General features: G+C 46.3%; 1 protein-coding gene across 1 annotated transcript in view; it reads left to right on the forward strand.

Annotated features, from left to right (window-relative positions):
* TTLL11 (tubulin tyrosine ligase-like family member 11) overlaps nt 1–24767 on the forward strand; it is a 273330-nt gene that overhangs the window by 93028 nt on the left and 155535 nt on the right. The window contains exon 5 of the mRNA XM_011927426.1: nt 13294–13869. Coding sequence (XP_011782816.1) covers nt 13294–13869 — 576 coding nt within the window. The remainder of the gene's footprint in view (nt 1–13293; nt 13870–24767) is intronic.

Here is a 24767-nt window from a genome sequence, read left to right on the forward strand (position 1 = left end):
TGCATCCATGTCCCTACAAAGGACATAAACTCATCCTTTTTTATGGCTGCATAGTATTCCATGGTGTATATGTGCCACATTTTCCTAATCCAGTCTGTCACTGATGGACATTTGGGTTGATGCTGAGCCTCCAGGGAATCTGGATGTTTTCCCAGGGGATGGGAAAACATTGCCTCTGCCATCTAAGGGCAAACTAAAGGACTCTGTCATGCTGAGGTGAGAGTATCTTGTAAACACAATTATCAGTGCTCTTCTCTGTGTTTATTTCCCTTCTCCTCTCCTTGAGTCATCAATAAAGTCTCAAAAGCTATGTCTATGGCTGCGGGGGCCTAAGGAAAGAGTTGGAGCCCAGGTGTTGTCCAGAGCATTAAAGGGCATCAAAACTTCCCTCCCTGTCCTAAGACCATTGTGGCTGTGGTAGCTGCTAGCGAGATATCCCCAAAGGGAAAGTAAATTTGGGAGAGCAGTTGGGGCATCTGCTTCCCCAAAGAGAGGCTGCCTTTAGTGTCCCTCTCTGATTTATTAAGGAAGCAGAGAGGTTTCCTTTCAAATGACCACCCAGGTGAAGTGACAGACCAGAGATCAGGAAGCGGGTGCCGGCCTAACATTTCCTGGGAGCCCATGAGAGGGAGCTTAGCCCAAGGTCCTGTTGTCCCGTGGCCACCTGATGCCATTGAAATGAAAGTGGGGGAAACAGGCAGTGTTGATTTAAGGAAATGTGGCTTCTGTAGCGCCCCCCCGGTGGCACAGTAGGAGTTCCTTTGTACAAATCAGCTCAACTTGGCTTCCAACCATCACGCTCATTTAGAACACCCTGGAGTTTGAGGGTGATCAAAGGCATGAACAAGTAATTCCTTACATGTCAACACCTTCATGCTTCTCCTTGAAATTTAAACCAGCAGTTGAAATCCAGAGGCTTGCAGGAGATCCTATTCTCACTCTCGTGGTATAAATGATCAGGCTGAGTGTCCCGTTCCTGGGTGGGCACTTGGCTGCCCCGACCAGGCTCTCTGAGTGGCTGCGTGTGTGTTTAAAACTATCCTCTTGGTTGTGTCAGTTTCTCGCCAGTTCTCTTTAGAGGTCAGAGCTGTTGCCCAGAAGCACCAGCTCTGTACTGCTGTCTCCGTCCACCCTGGGCTTGTGAACCTGATCCAAGTACAGGCTGTGCTGCTGGGACTCAAGGCGAGTGTCCAACTTGGCGGCCTTGACCCCTGAAGTAGGCTTAGCTTCCTTGTCCTACACCCTGCTTTTTGGCTTACCACCTCCTGTGTGACCTGCAGGTCACCTAGCTTCGCTCAGTCTCGGATCCTTATTTGTAACATTATTAAGAACAGTGTTGCAGCTAGATGCAGTGGCTCATGTCTGTAATCCCAGCACTTTGGAAGGCCAAGGTGGGTGGATCACCTGAGGTCAGAAGTTTGAGATCAACCTGTCCAACATGGGGAAACCCTGTCTCTACTACAAATACAAAAATTGACCAGACGTGTTGGCGCACTCCTGTAATCCCAGCTACTCGGGAGGCTGAGGCAGGAGAATCACTTGAACCTGGGAGGCCGCAGTTGCAGTGAGCCGAGATTGCACCATTGCACTCCAGCCTGGGTGACAGAGTGAGACTCGGTCTCAAGAAAACAAAAAACAGCGTTTCACACACATACACACAAACAAGGTACTGAAGAACAAAACAAAATAAAACCTAAAAAAGAAAAAAAAATACCAGTAGATTTCTCATGGCTTAGCTGTGGAGATTAAGTGAAATAACTATTGTAAGGCACCTCATAGGTGCTCATAAATGGTAGTTGTTACTGTTATGTATTATTATTAATAACATTTTAAAGTGTTATCAGAAAGGGTTCCTGATCCAGACTCCAAGAGAGGGTTCTTGTATCTTGTCCAAGAAAGAATTCAGGGCAAGTCCGTAAAGTGGAAGCAAGTTTATTAAGAAAGTAGACAAATAAAAGAATGGCTACTCCATAGAACAGCCCCAAAGGCTGCTGGTTGCCCATTTTATGGTTCTTGATTACATGCTAAACAAAGGGTAGATTATTCATGCCTCTCCTTTTTAGACCATATAGTGTAACTTCCTGACGTTGCCATGGTATTTGTAAACTGTCATGGCGTGGTGGGAGTGTCGCAGTGAGGAGGACCAGAGATCACTCTTGTTGCCATCTTGATTTTAGTGGGTTTCAGCTGGCTTCTTGACAGCAAGCTGTTTTATCAGAAAGGTCTTTTTTTTTTTGAGACTGAGTCTCGCTCTGTTGCCCAGGCTGGAGTGCAGTGGTGCGATCTTGGCTCACTGCAAGCTCTGCCTCGTGGGTTCACGCCATTCTCCTGCCTCAGCCTCCCGAGTAGCTGGGACTACAGGCACCCGCCACCACGTCCGGCTAATTTTTTTGTATCTTTAGCAGAGACGGGATTTCACCATGTTAGCCAGGATGGTCCCGATCTCCTGACCTCGTGATCCACCTGCCTCAGCCTCCCAAAGTGCTGGGATTACAGGCATGAGCCACTGTGCCCAGTCATCACCAAGGTCTTTATGACCTGTATCTGTGCTGACCTCCTGTCTCATCCTGTGACTTAGAATGCCTCACCTTCTGGGAATGCAACACAGTAGGTTTTAGCCTCGTTCTACCCAGATCCTATTTAAGATGGAGTTGCTCTGGTTCAAACGCCTCTGATAAAAGTATTAAGATGTGTTAATACTCTAAGTAATGTATTTAGGGCTGTGAGCATTCCTCTAGGAACTGATATATGGACCTGAAGATGATATGATTTAGCAGAAAAAGTGTGGCCTTTGGAAATTTGAACACACACCCATGTTCAGATCCTGGCTCCCCAGGGTATAAAATGTGTGATTGGGGAAATAAATTACCCTGTAAATCTCACTTTCCTTGCCTGCGATGGGAGGGCAGATTGGTAATAATAATAGTATTAGGTTGAATCACATGCAAATGTGTGTGTGCGTGTGTGTGTAGCTGGGTTTGACTTATAAAAATGACAATTTCATGTGGCTCACTCTTTAATGCCTGTCTCACAGGGTTGCTTATTAGAATGGAAAATAATGTATGGGAAGTGCCCAGCACAGAGCTTGTACTGCAGTCAGGTCACCTAGGAAGCTATTGCAGCAATTCAGGTGAGAAATGCTGAGATGATTAAGGGACTGTAAGACATGTTCAGATGCAGAAATGTCAATTTGGTGATTGGGTAGGGGTGAGTGATGAGGGAGAAGGTGATCTCAGATCTCTGGCTTGGGAGTACGGATGGATGGTGGTAATGTTTACTGTTAGAGGGAACACAGGAGGGGTAGAGTTGAGAGAAAAGACAATGAGCTTAGTTTTGGACATGTCACATTTGACATATCTAATTGTATGAGTCTGGAGCCTAAGAGAGGTACGCTCCAGAGATAGAGAGTGGGGAGTTATCTGCTTTTGAGGTATACTTTAACTGAAGTCCAGGAAGTGATTGGCATCACCCAGGATTAGTGTTTAAAGAAATGTCATCTGTGATCCTGGATACAACATGACAGCATTGAACCAAATGAGACAGAGGCGGGTTCGCATAAGCATTTGCTGAGTCCACCTCCATTAAGGCTCTTCCAGTGCTAGCTGGGGACGTAGTGGGCAAGAGAATCGACGGATGAGGAAAATACTGCCCCTGCCTTCAAGGAGTAAGCAGCGTAGTTAACTCTGCCACTTTTTTGTAGGGTCTTGGAATATGGAGAGAAACCTCTAGTTACAAAGCCTAGAAATGAAAATTCTGGATCAGGTACAGTGGCTCATGCCATAATCCCTGCACTTTGGGAGGGTAAGGCAGGAGGACTGCTTGAGCCCAGGAGTTTGAGACCAGCCTGGGCAACATAGCAAGACCCCGTCTCTGCAAAAACAGTTAACAAACAAATACATAAGTCAATGAAAATGCTATTGCCTGTCTTGTAGGATTAGATCTCATGTATGCATATTGACGTGCCTAGTGCACTGCCTGGCACTGATCAATACTGCAATTGCTCAATACTGCTAGTTTAGCCAAAAGAGCACTGGAAGGGAGGGCACCTTGTTTGAGTGTTGCAAAATAAGACATTGATATTCTTGCATTAAAAAACAATTTAGGCTGGGCGCAGTGGCTCACATCTGTAATCCCAGCACTTTGGGAGGTTGAGGTGGGTGGATCATTTGAGGTCAGGAGTTTGAGACCAGCCTGACCAACATAGTGAAACCCCATCTCTACTGAAATACAAAAATTAGCCGGGTTTGGTGGCGGGTGCCTGTAATCCCAGCTACTTGGGAGGCTGGGGCATGAGAATCGCTTGAACCCAGGAGGCGGAGGTTGCGGTGAGCCGAGATTGCGCTATTGCACTCCAGCCTGGGTGACAGAGCGAGACTTTGTGTCAAAAAATAAATAAATAAATAAATAAATAAATAATAAAAAGTTTAGTGTGTAAATTATGGTGGACCGCAAGGGACATAGGACTGTGGTGTGGGGAAGGAGGAAAAGCTGGGCCCAGTGATCTGAAGCGCCTGTGACTATAACCAGTCGTATACACTTGGAAGTGAGCTGAAGATTATTCAGCCAGTTCATTAGCAGGAAATCCTCACTATTGGAAAAACGATTTTAGCTGCAAGGGGAGCTTACTCAGCAGCGGAGTGTTACGTTCCAGGCGGGCTCAGCTGTGATGCCTTCTGGGCTCTCAGTAGGAGACTTGGGGAAGGAGAATGAGGCTGTGGGCCAGGGAGATGAGGCAGGCTGTGGGCTGAACTCTGATGGGGCGGCCCCCAGGAGTTGGGAAATGAGAGGCTGACACCCAGGTGGACCCAGGAAACAGCCGAGTCTCAGGAGACGGGTCCCAGCCACCCATGGGCAAGCACTGGAGGAGAGGAGAGGCAGACGCTGAGGTCTGGCCAAGTAGGTTGGGATGGGCCTCACCTAGGAATCTGATCACTTAGGAGGATGATCAGGAAACCAAGGCAGCCTAATACAGATAAAATGAAATGCCAAAAATAGTACTGTGAGAGGGAGTAAGTAGCTTGACCAAGGTCCTACAGCTAGGAAGGGGCTGAGCTGAGATCCGAACCCAGGGCAGCCTGCTTCCGAAGCCCACGTCCTCTCTGCAGCTGCTGCTCGCAGACATCCAGTACGTGGACTCGGAGGAGGTAAAGGGAAGCTGCAGTCTGAGGACCCCCATGTGCGCCAGGGTCACCCAGGGCCCTTAGGAAGCTAGGCTTTAGGCCAAGCAAGCTGGGCTTAGAACCCACGTGGTAGGGGAATTAGGTGGGACTGGACAGAGGCTGGCTGGAACTGCACTGTGGGGAAGGAGCGGGGAGGCCAGGCAGGGCTAACTCACCAGGCTGTGTCCTCACTCCCCTCAGCTCCAGCAGTTAGGGGCAGGGTGTGAGAAGGGACCCGAGAGGAAGATGGACAGTCTCACAGTGTGACTGGGACCTTCCTATTAAACAGGTTTCAGTGCCCCAGGCGTGTTCTAGGGAGGTTTTTGGTTGCTCACAAATGATGGGTAGATATGGCTCACAGAAGGCTGCTGTTCTTCAAAAGCAGGGTCCATTAAGTTGCACTGGCAGCAGGCTGGCATTGGGGTAAAGCAGGTGGAGAGGCTGTTCCTTGCCCCTTGAGTTTTCTGAGCAGAAGCACCAGCTGCCTTGAGCAGCCGTGTGATGCTGTGTCCACCTCCACAGTGAACTTGAGAACATCTTCAAAGAAAGGGCAGTGTGGTCCAGAACTGACCTAGCTAGATGACTGTAGATTTCTCACTGGACGCTCTGGGCCTCAATTTCCTCATTCTCCATAGAGTGGAGAGTTGGCGATTACATAAAGTAATATCTTTGCAGAGCATCAAAATTTATAATAGCAGCAAACAAATGTATTCAGAACAAGAATGAGAGAGAGTACTTATTCCAAGTTTTCTTCTGAAAGATTTCTTCAGATGCCTGAATTAATTATGATAGAAAGAGCTTAGGGTTGGATATCAGAAGATTTAATGTATTATTTAGGTTGGTGCAAAAGAAATCGTGGTTTTCACCTACTTTCAATGGCAAAACTTCTGTTACTTTTGCACCAACCTAATAGTTCTGGTTCTGCTACTAGCTGTGTGGCCTTGGGCAAGTCTCCTTGCCCCTTGGCCTCAGTTTCTTTGTTTATAGTGTGTGTGTGTGTGCTCACATGTGTGTACTTGTGTATGCATGTGTGTGCATGTGTGTGTGTCTCTGTGTGTGTGTAGTGATGATTCCTTCCTGGGCCTCAAAGGGCTGGTCATGAAAATATGGGGAAGCTCAGTATGGAGAAGGACTTTGGGAAGGAAAAGATGTTTGTATAGAAGGTTGCAGGCCAGGAAATGATTCTTAGAGGGAACTTCCCAAGGGACCATAGATGATGGGTGGGGCTTTACAGGCAGAGAAGGGGCAGGAGGCCGGTGGAGGTCCAGGGAAAGCCGGTGTAAAGGCATCGAGGTGAGAGAGAGGACAGGAGGGAAGGGCAGGAAGCGAGACTGCCAGGGTGCGTTGGTGCTGTCTGCCAAGAAAGGGAGGATCATCCAGGCCATGTGAGGAGTGCATGCAAGGGGTCAGCCCCAACTCCTTGGGGTTAATTGATGCCATCGCTCCAGTAAACTCAGGGTAATCATCAGTGATAAGCCGAACAGGGTTGCTTTCTTTGCTGCTTAGATTTTCTTAACTGGAACTCTTCAAAAGCCAGGAAGTGGTGAAAATGTTTGACCGCACAGTGGCAGGCACTACTTCTCATGGGCCCGTGGTTTCCACACCCACCACGGAGCTGAGAGGTCTGTTCAGATACCTGTGCTCCAGTTCAAGGTATGCTCCATCTGAGTTTAGAGTCTGAGTCTCATCTCTGTCAGACAGCAGCTCTTATTCTTTCTAAGCCTGGAAGAGTTGTGGTATCAGAATTAATCATCTGTAGGAGATAATGGATAACCTGGCCTGGTTCCGATGAACAGTAAAGGGCTTGTGGAATATTATAAAGTCCTAAATTAGCTCTGTCTGGAGTCATGCAAATAATACTCATTTGATGAAGTGAATTCCTCCTCTCCTTGTCCCCACTTTCCTTCAATAAGACCTGCACCTCTCCCTGTAGTCCCTAAATCTGTACCATCACCCCTCCCCAAATTGCTGAAGCCCCAAACCGTGAGCTCACCCATGACCCTTTCGTCTCTCCCTTTTCACATCCATCCAGTCACCATGTGCCCTGATTCTACCTCTTCTCTCAGCTCCCTATTTCAACCCCAACGTCCCTGCCCCAGCGCAGGCCTTCAGAATTTGATAGCCTCGGGACCTTCCTAAACCTGTCTTTATTCCTTCTAAACTATCTTCTTCCTGGGTGCTCTGGTGATGTGTGGATGCATGTACCTCGTCAGTTGAAACTCCATCCTTCGCCTGCAGATTGAGTATAAATGCAAGATATTTTGGGATCTGTTCTGCCCGTTCCAGCCTCTGGCTCCCAGGTGCCCTCTTCTTCCTCTCCATCCTATCTCTGCATAATCTGACCCATTGTGAGGGCCTCGGCCATCCTCAGGGGCCTGATGACCCCAGATCTCTCTCCCAAGCTCCGGATACCTTTCCCAGGGACCACAAACCTCTCCAGGTGTGCACCCTCCAGGGTCCTCTGCCCAGCTGATCATCTTCCCACTGCCTCCCCCAGCCTTTCATCCTCCCCTTGTATTCCCTGTGACTACCTAGACATAGAGGAATTATCCTTTATGTTCCTGTCTCCCTCTCCCATTCACCCAGTTTTGTTGATTTTAGCTCCAAAATATTTCCCAAACCTCTCTCCTTCCCTCTGACTCCACTGCAGCCTCAGTTTGGGCTTTTCCTCTCTGCCCCAGACCATCCACCCACTTGGGTACATTTTCTATGTGGTAGCCTGAGGCATCTTCACGTAGTACACATCTAATTAAGTTGCTTTCTTCTCAAAACCTTTCAGGGAGTCCCCATCATTTTAGGACATTGCTCAAACTCCCTAAACCAACATTCGAGGGCCTTCCCTGTGGGGCCTTACCTCCTAGCTAGGCCCGATCTTCCTCCATCCCCTTTCTTCTCATACATCCCTCATTTATTCTGGCATAGGCTCTGGAATCTGCCTGCCTGGGTTCAAATCCTGGCTTTGTGACCTATTGGCTGTGTAATCTTTGACAAGCTACTTGACATCTCTGGGCCTCCCTGTCCCTATCTGTAAAATAGGATTGTCATGAGGATTAAGTGAGATAATACCTCCAAAGTGCTTAGAACAGTGCCTGACCCATAGGAAGGCCTCAGCAAGTGTATGCTAATGCTATTACTATTATTGGTGGTGGTAGTGGTATCTGGCCCCTGCCTATCTCACTAGTGGGATTTCCATTGCACACCCCCTCCACCTCCTTTATGTTCTCCAGCCATCAGAATTGTCTGCAGTTTCCCCGAAGTGTCCTGCCTGTTCCGGCATTCATAACCCCCCACTGAAGCAGCACATCATCTGCCCGAGTCCTTCCTTTCTGCCTCACTGCTCTTTCTCCCATTCTGCCCCAACAGGCCATTCTTGCCCTTTCCATCTGGCCCTAGGTAACCTCACTGCAGACTGCCTTCCATCTTAACTGGACTCAGAAATTGCCTTGAACATTGAGGTAGGAATTTGCCCTGGGTACCAGGCTCATGTCCCTGAGGCTGGCAGGGGCTGGCCCTGCCTCCTGTCTGGCATGCACTGTGTGACATTGATTTTGTCTACCAGAGGCTTGTTTTTGCCTGAGATCTGTAGCGTGTGCCTGTGACATCAAAGGTCTGAGTTGCTAAGATTGAATGCAAATCCACCTGAGTGACAAAGGAGTGCCCTAACTGGTTTTGACTTCCCCGGTATTGCAGACACAGTATTTCTTCAGAAATTGGCCTCTTACCTGCCCCTCATTGCTAATAATGTTTTGTAGCTTGATATTCTAGTTGCTGAATTTCTCCCTCCAAACATTTTAGCTTGCTTCCTCCAAATGCCCTGCTGATTTCCTCAAATGCCTCATAAATCTCAGATCCAAATCTCCTCCTCTTATAGATCATCGCAATGTGCTGATCCAAACAGCACAGTGGGAACTCTCCGGCGTGATGAATGCCACTTGTGTGTTTATAACGCAGCCTTCAACTGTGGTGATGTCAAGATAAATCACGGTTCAGCACTTGCTTGCTGGCGGAAGCCAGGGACCTTAGTCTGACCCCTTTATTTTATAGGTGACTACAACAAAGCCCAGAAAGTTAGGTGACTTTCTCGAGGTCACACAGTCAGAAACAACTGAAAATCTAAAATCCAGATTTTTTTTGTTTTTCACTGTAGTACTATTTCTAACTTACCAAAAGCTGTGGCTTAAAAAAATTAAAAATTAATTTTAAAATTTTGGTAAAATATACCCAAGATTTACCAGATTAACCATTTTTAAATGTACATGGTATGTACGTTAAGTGTACAGTGGCATTAAGTACGTTCACATTTTTGTACAACCATCATCCATCTCCAGAACTTTTTTCATGTTGCATAACTGAAACTCTATACCCATTAATCATTAACTCTCCATTCTCTCCCACCCCAGCCCTGGAAGACACCATTGTAATTTCTGCCTCTGTGAATATGACTGCTCTAGGTACCTCATATAAGTGCACTCTTACAGATTTTCATTCTGGTCCATGACTTCTTTTTAAGAGCCAACGTGTTACTTTTTAACTTTAATAGCTGCTGGGAAAGGGTCATTCTTGAATAAACCTCAGAGGAGAGCGAATATGAATTCTGAAAAATGTTTTTCAGAATTTTTCTTTTTGGGTCTAGTTGATTTCACTTAGCATAGTATCCTCAGGATACATCCATTTTGTTCCATGTGTGAGTTTCATTTGTAGTGGTGTTTCTTTAAGACCATTTTAATATCTTAGTAGAGTATCTTACTGCTCAGTCGTGTTGGAATTTTGAACGGGGTGACTTTCCCAATAGCGTTTTCTAAATGTCCACTAGGGGGCAGTAAAAACCACATAAATTTTTCAATAGGCCAGAGGAGTGCCAGGCAATTAGGCCACTACCTCCTCTGTGTATCTCTTTCAGCCATCCCTGTATACAGTTACAAGGTAATAGATTTCAGGTCCAACAGCGGGTTTAGATAAAACTAGAGATACCATCAGTTCTAGCATAAGTGCAAGTCTTCCTCACACTCCAGCCAACACCAGTGCAGAATACTTCATTCAATATGTTGGTTTCAGATGGTATTTTTATTTAATTCACTTAATCCAGTGATTCTCAGACGGAGTGCTCGTCAGAATCACCTGCGGTGATTTTTCCAAAATACACATGCCCAGGTCTCATCTCAGATTGATTAAGTCAGAATTGCTGAGGCCGGGGCCCAGGTATATTGATGAGATTTTCATTCTGGTCCATGACTTCTTTTTAAGAGCCAACGTGTTACTTTTTAACTTTAATAGCTGCTGGGAAAGGGTCATTCTTGAATAAACCTCAGAGGAGAGCAAATATGAATTCTGAAAAATGTTTCTCTTTTTACGGTAGCAGTGGTGGAAGGGTCTGGTGGCTATGGGAACCACGTTCTGAACAAATCAGAGGGTTTCCTATAGATCACACCTGGGCTTTAACCAGCAAGGAACCCAGACAGAATATGTGAAACTGGGGCAGTCTGGCCAACTTAGGATCTACAGATATAGTTCCTGGATGGCCATACTCAGGGCCAAAATCTTTTAGGGTGAGGCCAGAGCACAGACCTCAGTACTGTCTGATACATTAGGAGGATCTTTCCTACAGTAAGAAGAGGAACAAGAGATCTTCAGTTTTATCTTAGAGGTAAAACTTGAGGTGGGATCAGGAGACCTCAGTTCTCATCCTGACCATACTACTGGCCAGTTGTGGGACCCAAGGGAAGTCATGTCACCGCTCTGAGCCTCAGTTTCCCCCTTGACTTTTGAGAGTACTGGGTGATGTTGATCTCTGAGGATTCTTCTAGTTCTAAAAAATTCAATGATTCTATGAGTATTAATAATCTTGATTTGTATGGCACTATTCTGGCAAAGAGCAGAAGAAGTATTCAGGAATCCAGTGAGTGACGGAGACTATTGACCAGGTAGTTTAATTTATTTAAGGCATACACATGGAATTCAAAGGAGAAAATATTGCTCTGGATAATATATTGAACTGTTAGTGTCTTTGGCATAGCAAAAGCTTTCCAGAGGGAAAAATTTCCTATCAGTGCAAACTTGACATTTTTCACTTCCTGATCCATAACTGCCATTTGTCCAGCACACTTATATTTACTGTAAAGGGCCAAGTGTACGAATGCTTTGGTTGAATATTAAATAACTACATAAACGTCAAGGTCACAGTTGCAAGAAAGCCTCAGTGGAAGGCCCTGGGAGGCTTGCATTGATTTCTTGTGAAGTTCCATTCTCGGATCCTGCTGACAGGGGGAAACAATTGATGTGGACCATTGTTAAGGCTTTAAGTGTTTCTCCATTGTTAAAGATCTTTTACAAGCCTGGAAAAACTGATAGTGCCCAAGGAATTGGCAAAAGCTTCATTTAGAAATATAGGCTGGTCAAAGAGGTAAGCGCAAGCCAGAGTGCAGATGTCCTGGGTTGGGCTTACACAGCAAAGGCGGAGGGCTGAAAGGAGTCCCTCACTGGGGCACCCACCAACTCAGCCTGCCGGGCACTCCCCTCAGATTTCAGAGGGGAACTTTCACACCAGAAGCTGCAGAGAGCGTGGCTCCTCTTTCAAATCCACCCTTACATTTCCTCCAGCTTCTCTCTGCTTGTGAAAACCTCCTCTCCTGCCATTTTAGTCCATCCACTCTCCATAGCTGCAGGAAGCACCTCACTAGCATCCGGGGTAATGGAGCGAGGATGAATTATGCAGATCCACGGGTCCAGACCGACTATCTGGACTGGTCTAGTGCCCGGATAGTTAATTATGTGAGTGTTCCACTGACCTGGAGCTGGGAGGAAAGCAGATACTGTGGACAATGGGATCTGGTTTCAAAAAGATCTCAACAGACGGAAGGGTTGGTCAGGTCTACTAGATGAGCTTTAGAAGGGATGTAAACATGAAACAAACGTTTCCTGTGCACTAGCTCAGCTCCGTGTTTGGTATTGCACTTGGCCCTTCGTACGTTTTAGTTTATTTCATCCTTACAATGACCCAGTGAAGGTAGATGTCTATATCCCCATTTTTAAAGTGAGGAAACCAAGACATGGTAGGATAGAGGAAGGTCCAAGGGCTTCAGTCATCAGTCTAGATTCGGATCCCAATTCTGCCCCTGAGTTAGCTGGCAAGTCACTTCATCTTCTAAAAAGAGTGACAGCCAGGCTTTGAACTTTTTTTTTTTTTTGAGACAGAGTCTCGCTCTGTCGCCCAGGCTGGAGTGCAGTGGCCGGATCTCAGCTCACTGCAAGCTCCGCCTCCTGGGTTTATGCCATTCTCCTGCCTCAGCCTCCCGAGTAGCTGGGACTACAGGCGCCAGCCACCTCGCCGGGCTAGTTTTTTGTATTTTTGTAGTAGAGATGGGGTTTCACCATGTTCGCCAGGATGGTCTTGATCTCCTGATCTCATGATCTGCCCATCTCAGCCTCCCAAAGTGCTGGGATTACAGGCTTGAGCCACCGTGCCCGGCCTGAACTGTCTTTTATTTCTCAGGTTTGAGATGCTTAGTCTCTTGCGTTTATGAATGCATTTAATCCTCAAAACAACCTTACTCCTGTTTCACAGATGGAAATGGTGTAGATAACTTAAGTCACTTGTCCAAGGCTGCAGGGTAAGGAGCAGGGCCAGTGTCTGAGCCCAGGCCATCTGACTCCAACACCCATGGCCTTAGCACCTGCTGTGCCCTCTCTGTTCCCGACATAAAAAGGCACAACCATATTTTCTGTGAGGGTTAGATGAGCTAATTAGGTAATCGCCTGATATAGTGCCTGGCATTTCACAGGTGCTCATAAATAATATTAGCTCACCATCATTATCATTCTCAGCCCTATTATTAGTCATATGACCTGTTCAAAGTGTAGCTAATAACTGGCAAAGCAGGATTTGAACCCAGGTCTTGTGACTGCCAATCTACTACACTCTCCACCTCGCTCTGGAGCACAAGACTGGGGACAATCCTGATGTCACTATCTCGGTACCTTGTGCAGTGTAGTCTCCATGGAAGATGCTCAGCCCCTGCTCAGATCGGCAGGAATCATCTTGTCACTCATTCACCACACATTTGCTAAGGCCCTGCTCTGTGTTAGGGATCCAGAGGGAAAAGAATATAATGTCTGCCATCCTTTTCTCCCCCTCCAGGTTCGAATGGTGAAAGACGATGACCCCTCCTGGAAGCCCACTTTTATCGTGAAACCTGATGGTGGTTGTCAGGGTGACGGAATCTACCTCATTAAAGACCCCAGTGACATCCGCCTGGCAGGGACCCTCCAGAGCAGGCCGGCGGTGGTCCAGGAGTACATCTGCAAACCTCTCCTTATTGACAAGCTCAAGTTTGATATTCGTCTGTATGTCTTACTCAAGTCCTTAGACCCCTTAGAGATTTATATAGCCAAAGACGGACTCTCTAGGTTTTGTACTGAGCCATATCAGGAGCCCACCTCCAAAAACCTGCACCACATCTTTATGCACTTAACCAACTATTCACTGAACATCCACAGCGGCAACTTCGTCCATTCGGACAGTGCTAGCACCGGCAGCAAAAGGACTTTTTCCAGCATCCTTTGTAGACTGTCTTCCAAAGGCGTTGACATCAAGAAGGTCTGGTCTGACATCATCTCCCTGGTGATTAAGACGGTCATCGCGCTGACTCCAGAGCTCAAAGTCTTCTACCAGTCAGACATCCCCACGGGGAGGCCGGGCCCCACGTGCTTCCAGGTAACCATTGCCAGTTCCCAGCCTGCGTTTCCAGCCTTAACCGGCCTCAAGAAGGCTCTCTGGCTTCGTGTGGGATGAGTGATCGGGGTGGGATGGCCAGAGGAGGGGACAGGGTTGGTGGTGCTGTGGGCTTGAGTGTTAAACCTGGGCCCAACTTTCAGCTTTCTGTTTGCTCGCTGTGTGATTTGGGGCAAGCTACTTCCTTTCTGTTACCTGTAAAATGAAATGAAGAATACCTACCTTAAAAGGTTCTTGTAAGAATTAAATGAGATAACGTATGTAAAGCAGAGTTTTACATCCATTCATTTACTCATTCATTCATTCACTTGCTTATTCAACAGCTTTTGCCATACGCTTAGAAGGGGTCCGGCATTGTCCTGGGTTCTATTGAGACAGTAAGTCAGGGCCCTGCTTGCTGATGCATAGAGTCTGTTGTGAGAGACGTATAATTTAAAAAGCAGTGATTATGAAGGGTTGTAAGTGCTAGAGTAGAAAAGGAAACGTCTGAGGTGCTGAGATCGTGAGGCCACGTAACATTCTCTGGGCAGGAGTGGCGTGGTCAGAGAAGGCTTCCCAGAAGAAATGGCTGTCGAACTGGAACCTGGAGCGAGAGTTAGATGAAGCAGGAGAAACTGGGTAGGGGTCGGGGAGGCAAAGGGTTCCAGGTAGAAACGTGCTGAAGCCAGAGAGGTGAGTGGGAAGCAGGAGGCACTGGAAGAGGTTGAGTATGGTTGCCGGGTGGGGTTTAAGGCAGAGATGTAGGGGGAGATGAGGAAAGGTGAGGTGGGAGAGGAAGGTAGGGTCTATGTTGAGAGCCTTGGTATTGCCGGGGGTGAAGGGTGCAGTCCTTGGAGAATTTTAAGCAGGGGAGGATGCACTCAGATTTGCATGTTACAAACAACAGTGTGTCTACAGGGTAAAGAACACACTGAGACAAGGCCAGAAGTTGGGAGGTCCCTAGGAGACAGTTGCTTTCACACAAGCGGGAGAGGACACTGGTTTGGACTGGGAAGGTTGTGGTGCAGATAGGGGGAATAGACAGATCTGGGTGACAGGGAAGGAACTAGAGGAGCTCAGTTTGGTGACTGGATGAGGCTGGAGAGAGAGGAGAGATGGTGGCAGTGAGGGCAGGGAGGAAACGAGGCTGATGTGCAGGTGGCTTGGGTACTTGCATGGATGGATAGAGGCCCCTGAAAGAGGACCAGGCTGTTGGGGGAAGGTTGGGAGTTGGACTTCAAGTGCCTATGTGACATCCAAGTGGAGAGATTGAGGGGACAGTTGGATATTTGGAGCTTGGAGTTCAGGAGACAGAGGTCTGGGTTGGGGACAGAGATGGGAACTCATCAGCAAATGGTGACCAAAGAGGGTGACGAGAGGACTGAGAAGACACCTGTGGGCATCATCATTTCACTAAGGGACAGGCAGGGGAGGGGGAGGGAGCCAGGAAAGGAGGCCAAGAAGCAGTGTTTTGAGATAGAATAAATATCAGGAGAGAAGGAGCCGGAATGGCAAGGAGGAGGTGCTCGGGGAAGCAGGCAGGGATAGCATGTCAAATGCTGCTGAGATGCCGGGCAAGACCAGCCCTGAAACTATCCACTCCACTCATAAGGAGTTGACTGGAGAATTGTCTTCAGCAGAGTGATGGAGCCAGGGCCAGAGTCTGGTGGACTCAGCCAGAGTGTGGGAGGGAAGGAAATGAGGAATGAGGCTGAAACATTCTTACAGGCCATTCAGCTGTGACAGTGCGGGGTGGGCAGACATGGTGTCCATACACTCCATAGGTACATACTTTCCTGCCCCCAGATCAATCAGTGAGGGAAGGAGAAGAGAAGAGGAGGAACCTCTGGCACCTTCTCCATCTAATCCTTAAAGTCATTTTGTAGCACTCGAAATATATGAAAAAAGAATACATGGAACATACTTGTAAGCCATGAAGCCAAACAACAAAATGATTATCTCAAACCCTCCTCCCAACCCAAGATCTCCAACCAGTGTGTTTCACCCCCATACCATGTCCCTGCCCAGCTCTGGGATAGACATTACCCTGAATTTTATGTTTATTATTTCCTTGCTTTTGAAAATACTTTTATTAGGTGTGAATGTATCCCTAAACAATATATTGTTTTGTTTTGCTTGTTTTTGAGTTTTATAAAAATGCTATTATAAAGTATGGAGTCTTCTGCAACATTCTTTTCCACTACACATAAGGTTTCAAAGGTCCACCCATGCTGGTGGGGGTCGTGGATACTGTCTCATCTGCACTGTTGTAGATTCCATTGTGAATATGCACAATTTATTATCAGTTCTTCTGTTGAGGAACATTTGGGTTATTTCCAGTCTACAGCAGGCAGGTGACAGGTTTCTTGGGACAAGAAGTGAGAAGGGAGGGAGTGGGGCAGTGTCTCTAGTGGTTGGGGCATTCGTTCAACAACAGAAGAGGAGGCTGGTCCCAAAGTGCAGCCCCAAACCCACAGAGGACACCCCAGGGGCTGGGCACCAGTCAGCAGGATTTCCAGGCAGGCTAGAGGGGAATTTTTGGAGGGGAATTCAGGCCATGATCAGTACTAGGAAGGGGTAATTGCCATCCAGAAATTTGTCCCGAGAAACTGGACCCCTGGCCTTTGGTTCCCAGGGAGAATGGACAGCTCAGCCATCAGGTAGGAGGCTTAAAACATTAGAAAGGAGAAAAGGGCAGAAATTAGAGGTAGGACCAGAGGAAACAAGTCCCGACCTAAGCCATCAAAAAGTTAGGGTCAAGGAGATAAGTTGCAACGTGGACATGTCCAGGGGTCATCCCGGGGGACCATGCGGTCAGATCTGTTTGACAATGACAGCTATTCCAGGAGTATCATGTGGGCCTGGCATGCAGAGCCAAGCCGCAGAGCGCTGGTTTGGACCGAGTGGCAGGGTGGAGGGCAAGGCTGGTTGTTTTGCTGCTTGTCTTGCTGTGGAGAGGCACATGGGTTAGCCATCAGTAGGGCCCAAGCTGTGGGGAGCTGGTGGAGGGGGCAGACAGGGAGGGAGCCACTGGTTTGGACAGATCATGTCTGCAAATGGAACCACAGCCTTGGGACTGTTTACCACTGCTTGACCACACTAAATGCTTCCAGGCCTGGGCGAGAGGAGGAGCACAGGGGAAGGCCAGGCTCAAGGAAGCGCTCTTCCTCTTTCCAGCTGTGTGGGCTTGGGCATGTTTCTTCACCACTCTGAGCCTCTGCTTCTTTCTCTGTAAATCACCTACGCTCACTTCCCTGCCTGCCTTTTATTGTGAAGTAATGTGGGTGACAACACTTCGACAGGGTATAAGGTATTAAATATTTGGAATTTGTCTTACCATACATTTCAGATTCCGAGTCATTAAGGGAGAAAATGGTATCCTTTTCTCCTTGGAGCCCTCTTTTACTTTATTCTTATCACTTGTAAGAGCACTTTTCAGTTTGGGTCTCACATACCTGAGCTGACTTGGAACCTAGAGATTTAGGGACCTGGTTAGGTTCTGCCATTGACTTGCTGTGTGTTCTTGTGTATAAGTCACTTAACTTCTCTGCGCCTCATCTTCCTTGCCTGCCTCACCGGGTTGTTGTCAAATTCCAATATGATAAAGATTATGAATGGCTTTTCAAGCTGTAATGTTCTGTGCAGATAGAACACATGACTTCTTTGCCATACAGCCCCTCTCGCTTGTTGCCTAGGCTTGACCCAGATTGCAGCATTCCAGAACATAAACTCTAGCCAAAGAAATTACATTTATCTTAAACATATGACGGTGACGCCTTTCCAGTCATAGCCACAATAACGACTTGGGAAATTGTGATGGCCCAGAGCAGTTGCGGGCACTGCTCAGGCTGTGGGCAGGTTTCCTGTAATCTGCTGCTAAGGAACGTGGCTTCCCTGTCATTCCCAGCCTGTCCCCTGTCATTGCCTAGGTAACTCCCAGCAACATATCCTCATGTCAGTCTTCTTGAGGGCACCAGTGTGACTCTGGCTTGTACAGCAAGATCTGTCTCAGTGTAGATGAATCGTGGCAGAAATAACACACGCAGAGGAAAGGCTTCCAGCTCAGCTTTCAAGAACGTTCTTTCCCAGTTCCATTGCTTGGTCTATATCTTCTTCTAGCTCCCTGTATCTAATTCTCTCCTTGATCCTTTCCCTTAGATGCCTGAAGGAGATGCTGTTCCTAAATCCTAAAATGTTTCTCCTCTTTATTCTTTGTTCTTTTTGACCTCCTCCTTACCCTTCAGCCCAGTTACCCCAAGGGAAGAAGGCCAAGGAACAATGTAGCAAGTGGTCAAGGGCTTGGATTTGGTTTTTAGACGGCCTGGGTTTGAGCTAACCCTGGTACCTGTAGCTGGTCTTCTTGGCAAGTTAACAATTCTTAGCCTCAGCTTCCTTATCTGCAGTTAGAGACCATATTTGTACCTCCCTCTCAGAATTATTGTAAGTGCAAATAAGAGCAAACTAGGAAGAATATTTAGCACAGCACCTAGCACATAGGAAGCACTTAATAAATGACAGTTTTTACGATTATTCCATTGTTTGTTATCTGTAACCACAACAGCTCTCAAATTTGTCTATGACGAAATGCCTTAAAATTATAAGAAACCATGAAATATTCACATTTTAAACTTAACGGGAACACGAGTGTTCCAAGGAGCATAGTTTGAAAACCATTTCCCTAGCCTGGCATTTGTCACCCCCCGACCCCGGCCCCAGTGTAGCTTCCCTGTACCCTCCCTGAGCCCTGCAGTCTTGAAAAACAGATCCAATTGCTGTCTTGGACATAATTTGTGCTTTCCTATTGCTGCCCTTTGGTTCTCTTCTGTCTTGGCTGACCTGGCACGCTCTCTCCCATTCTTGCTGTTTCTTGAACTTCAATGCCTTCTAAGGTGTTATTCAAGCCCCATCTCCTAGATAAAGCCTTCCTCCAAAAACCACTTCTGATATTTCAGCTTCTTCTTCCTTTGGACTTTAACACATTCCCTGAGCACCCACTGAGAAAAGCCCTGAGCTAGTATGGACGTGTGGTTATGGATAAGACAGGGTCCCTGCTCTGAGGGGGTGCACAGTGTAGTGGGGAGAGCTGACTCATGAGAACTCCAGTCCCTTGTAAAAAATGCTGTGAGAGGGTCCATGTGGGATGCTGTGAGAGCCCAGAAAAGGGAGTCGTTAACTTTGCCTAACCCTGTCAGGGAAGGCTTCCCCGAGGAGGAGATGCTTAAACTGGAGCATAAAGCATGAATAAGGGTTTGCCAAGCAGAATATGATAAAAGCGTACACTCCCAGTTTTTCTCCTATGTCCCTGGCTGCTGCTTCTCAGCCTCTTCTTCTGGACCTGTCAGTGTTGGAGAGTCTCAGGGCTCCATCCTTGGAAAGGTGTCCACCTATTGACAATCATTCCTAAATGATCCCACGTAGCCTCCATGGCTTTAAGCACCAGCTCTGCGCTATTGGTGCCTACAGCTGTATTTCCAGTCCTGACCTTTCCTTGAGTTCCAGACTGGTATATCCCAGTGCCCACTTTAATTTTCTACTTGGATAGTTAATAGCCATCAAACACTGAACATGTCCAAAGTCAAGCTCTTGACTTCCCTCCCAAACCTACTCTCTATCATCTTTACTGTTTCAGTAAACGAGTGCCATTCAGTCAGTCACTCAATCCAAAAGTCTGAGACATCCTTCTTTTTTCTGTTTCCCTCCTTCATACATCCAATCCATAAGCAACTCTTACAAATATCCTTTAAAATATTCCCAAATGCAACCACTTCTAACCAACTCCACTGTTGCCATCCCAGTCTAGGCAGCCATCACCTCACACTTGAATGGCTGCCGTAGCTACCTTTGCTGCCTATAGCCTATTTTTCTCACTGTAGCCAAGGAGATGCTTTGAAACACTAGCTGGATTCAGTTACTTTCCTCACTGAAACCCTCCAATGGCTTTTTCGTTGCACTTACAATCCTGGCTCCTTCTCATGGTCTACAAGATGCAGCACCATCTGCCCCATGTCTATCTGACCTCATCTTCTGCCCCTCGCCCTCTCGCTCACTCATTGCTGTTCTTCAGAAGTGGCCTTTGTTCTTGCTGTTCCCTCTGCCTGGACTACTCTGCCCCAGCTATTCAAACATGACTTATTCTTTTTATTTTTTTGAGATGGAGTTTCACTCTTGTTGACCAAGGCTGGAGTGCAATGGCACCATCTCAGTTCACTGTAACCTCCGCTTCCTGGGTTCAAGCGATTCTCCTCCCTCAGCCTCCCAAGTAGCTGGGATTACAGCTACCTGCCACCATGCCCAGCTAATTTTTTAAAATATTAGTAGAGACAGGGTTTTACCATGTTGGTGAGGCTGGTCTCGAACTCCTGACCTCAGGTGATCCACCCACCTCGGCCTCCCAAAGTGCTGGGATTACAGGTGTGAGCCATCATGCCCAGCCCAAAAATGACTTATTCTCTCACTTTATTCAGCCCCTGTCCATATGTCACCTCCCTGAGACTTTTGCTTCTGGTGATGAGGGAGTAACAAAGACTAAATGTAACCTTCTGCAAACAACTAGACTATCAGAAATATATATGAATACGTACATGAAAGAAGCATTTTCAGACTTTGGACCACAGATAGCTCAGCACTGTGATCTCTGAGAAAAGGGGGAAAAAACCAAGGTGAGTCTTATGGTTGCCTGAGCTTTTCATCTGGGGGCAATTTTTGGAATATGGACACAGAGGAGGTGAACCTAAACAGCATCCAGTGACCTCACTGAGTTGAGGAGATGAAGATTGAAGTTTGGGAAGGCTAAGGTGGCTGGAAGTTGTGGGGCAGAATTATAGAAAGGAAGGAGCTAAGCAGGAAAAGAGCTCCAGAAAGCTGCATGGGATCTCAGTGGGTCTCTGCTGAGTCCTAGGCTGTGCATGCATGGAGGGTTAATCCACAAAACTGGACAAAGAATAATCGGGGGACTGATAAGCTGAACCATTTCCAGGGCTCACACAGGACAGAGAGGCATTCGAACACTGAAAAGTCGTAGTGAAGAGTCTTTGGTGATGGCTGGGAGCATGCAATGGAGTCTCCAAAGAAGTTCTGCCTTAATGGGGAGGGTTAAATCTTCCTTGGGATGAAGGTTACTCCAGATCCATCCGATTCACCACAAGCAAAAGGCTTTGAAGGCATCAGGCTGATTTGCAAATAACTGACTGCCAAAACAAAGCCCAGCACTTTAAAAGGAAGACAAAGTCCAGACTCTCAGCATTGAAATATCACAATGTCCAGCATTCAATTATAAAAAATCTCTAAACATTCCACAAAACAGGAAAAGGTAACCTTTACCAATGGGGGAATCATTTAAGAGAAACAGATCCAAAAATATCAGAAATGATGAAACTAGCAGGAAAAGGATACTAAAACAGCTATTATAACTATATACAGAAATTTTAAGGAACATATGAGCTTAGTGAAGAGAGAAATGGAAGCTAGTGAAAAGAGCCAAATGAAACTTCTATAACAGAAAATATAATCTCTGAGGTGAAAATATCACTGGATGTGATTAACAGCAAATTAGACACTGAAGTAGAAATCATCAGTGAACTTGAAGACATAGCAATAGAATGTGTCCAAAAATAGAGAAAAATGACAAGGAAAAAAAGAACAGACTCTCAGTGGACTATGATCCAACATCAGGTGGTCTAACGTGTGTAATTGAAGTCCCAGGGCAGAAGAGAGAGGGAATATTAAAAACTTTTGAAGAAATAATGGCCAAAATTTTCCAAATTTGAAAAAACCCATCAACCCACAATCTAAGAAGCTGAAGACATTCCAAGTAAAATACACACACACACTCCCCCCCAACATTATAATCACACTATTGGAAAATCAGTGATGATCAGAAAATCTTAAAAGCAGTCAGAAAGAAAAGATACACTATGTTCAGAAGAACAAAGAATAACCACAACGTTCTCATCAGAAACTGTTCTGGCCAGAGACAATGGAATGACAAGTGTCTCCTCTTTAGCAAGGCCCCCCTGGCCCTCCTGGGTGGATCACCAAATGCTCCCCTCCACCCACTATATCACACTCTGCTCTTACCTCTCTCTCATTATTGACTTGCTTGTGGTATCTCTTCCCTCTAAAACGTAAGCTACAAGGGGGTAGGAGTTTTGTCTTATCACTGCTTTATGCTCAGTGCCAAGAACAGTGCCTGGTATCTAGTAGTGCCCAATAAATAATTGACAAAGTAAGTAATGCCTTCAGGCAGAAAAGTATGAGGGCAGAGAGCAGTAAAGCGTCCTTGAACTACTAATGTTTCAGCACAATGAGAGCCCAAGATGTGTAGTAGTAGCAAGTGGGAGGAGATAAAGCTGGAGTGTTGACAGATGTCAGGCCATAGAGCAATTTGTAGGACATGCTGTGGGACTTGGGCTTCATTTTGTAGACAGGGATTTTAGGCAGAGGAGTGTTAATAGTCTATTTGCACTTTAGAAAAATGGCTCTGGCAGCCCCTTGTGTCAGATGAATTAGAGGGGCGAGTTTGAGAGCAGAGGAAAGGCGAGAGATGGCACAGACTTGCAGAGAGTAGAAGCAGAGGGAATGGGCCAGGTCTAGAAAGTTTTTTAGGAGGTAGAGTATGCAGGTGTTAGTGACCAGCTGGTTGTAAGGGATAAAGAGGAAAGTTTTCACTTGTGTGATTGGGTGGATAAGGAATACAGAAAGCAAAGGAGATTTTAGAAAAATACGGTGTATTCATTACCTATTGCTGTGTAGCAAATTACCCCAAACCTTAGGAGCTTAAAACAACAAATATCCACTGTCTTGCAGTATATGTGGGTCAGGAATTTATGCTTAGCTGACTGCTTTTGGCTCAAAGTCTCTCGCAAGGCTGCAACGCACATGTTGGCCAGGACTACAGTCACCTCAGAACTTCACTGGGGAAAGCTCCTTCTCCAAGCCCACTCCCATGGCTGTTGGCAGGTCTCAGGTACCCCCTGACTGTTGGCTGGAGAAATCAGTACCTTGTCACCTGGGCCTCTCCATGGGACAGCTCACGACAGTGTGGCAACTGGCCTCCCTCCGAGTGAGTCAGCAAGAGAGAGAAAAAGCGCCTGCAGATAGAAGCCACAGTCTTTTTATAACCCAATATTAGAGAAGACATTTCATCATTTCTGCCCTATTCTATCTGTTAGAAACAATTCACTGGGTGAGGTCACACCCCAGTGTGTGTGAGGGGGGATTACATAAAAGGAATGAATACCAGGAGGTAGGGATGATTGGGACCATCTTAGAAAGAGTTGACCACAGAGTGCATTTGGATACGCTGAAATTTGTGGACTCTAGGACCTCCCAGTTGGGGATACTCTGGATGCAGATGGAAGTATAGGTGTGGGGCTCAGGAACGAACCCCTGTTGTTGGGCTGTAGTTTGGAGCCTTCACATAAATTTATAATTAATGGCTCAGGAATCTCCCCAACTTGATTTGAAGCTTCTAGAGGTCATGAATAAAGGACAGATACCTTTAAACTCCCCAGGGAGCCCCTCAAGTAGGAAGTTCTCAACACCTAGTTGCTGATTGAATTATTTGGGGAGGCAGAATATCACATGGTTGAAAACCTCTCTCTCTGTTTGACAATTCCTGCTCCGTTAGAGGGACTTGGAAAGAGGCTTTCCCCTTTCTAAGCTGCACATTCCTTGTCTGCACAAAGTGGATTTTTTTTAAAAAAAAGAAAGTACAGCTTTTTTTTCCTGGGAACCCCAGTATATCACATTGGTAAAAGGTAAAATTTGATCTGATCAGTTGGCCTCCCCCTTGCGACCCCAGAAAAGAATCCCCGTTTGAAAACCACTGGACCAAGTAAATACCTGATTTTCTGCCAACTGGGACATTCTGTGATTTTATGACAGGATAACTCTACATCTCTCCCAGTTATGTGATTCTATTTATTAAGATCCATTGATGCTACATATTTTATTGGACTTTTGAAAAGAAAATCATGCATATTTCCTTGAACTTATGAAAAAATGTCATAAAGCTGACTCTCATTAAGCACTTTCTATGTATCAAGCACTGTGCAAAAAATATTATATTGCATTATCTTTATTTAATCTTTTCTCCCCTACTGGAGTCTAAGACTTTGTTTAGATCACTGTTGTATTTCCAGCAGCTAGAATAGTTCTTGGGACATAGAAAGCATTAAATAAATATCTTCTGGGCCGGACACGGTGGCTCACACATGTAATCCCAGAAATTTGGGAGGACAAGGCAGTTGGATCACCTGAGGCCAGGAGTTTGAGACTAGCCTGGCCAACATGGTGAAACCCCATCTCTACTAAAAATATAAAAATTAGCTTGGCGTGGTGGCACGTGCCTGTAATCCCAGTTACTCGGGAGGCTGAGGCAGGAGAATCACTTGAACCTGGGAGGCGGAGGTTGCAGTGAGCTGAGATGGTGCCATTGCACTCCAGCCTGGGCAACAAGAGAGAAACTCCATCTCAAAATAAATAAATAAATAAATTAAATTAAATTAAAAATAAAGACTTTCTGAATGGATGAACTAAGGTAAATAAGTACTATTCGTAGTTCTATTTTATGGATGAGGAAACTTGGGCTTAGAGCTGCTAAGTAACTTGCCTGTAGTCACACAAGTTAAAGGCAGAATTAAAATATGAAATGAGCCCCTCTTGACTGCAAAGCACACTAATGCCATTTCTTTTTGGTGGAATTGGCAGGAAACTGGAAAGAGATAGCATATATTGAGTACCTTCTATATGATGAGCATAGGCCTAGGTATTGCTTTTCACTGCCATTATCAACAACCCTGACAGATGCTATTGTTATCCTCATTTCTCAAATGAGATCATGGAGGCTCAGAGTCGCTAGGCACCTTACCTAGAGTCATCTAGCTAGTGTAAGGGACTGA

The sequence above is a fragment of the Colobus angolensis genome, unplaced genomic scaffold (genome assembly GCF_000951035.1).
Source record: "Colobus angolensis palliatus isolate OR3802 unplaced genomic scaffold, Cang.pa_1.0 Scaffold71, whole genome shotgun sequence".
NCBI classification, from domain to species: Eukaryota; Metazoa; Chordata; class Mammalia; order Primates; family Cercopithecidae; genus Colobus; species Colobus angolensis.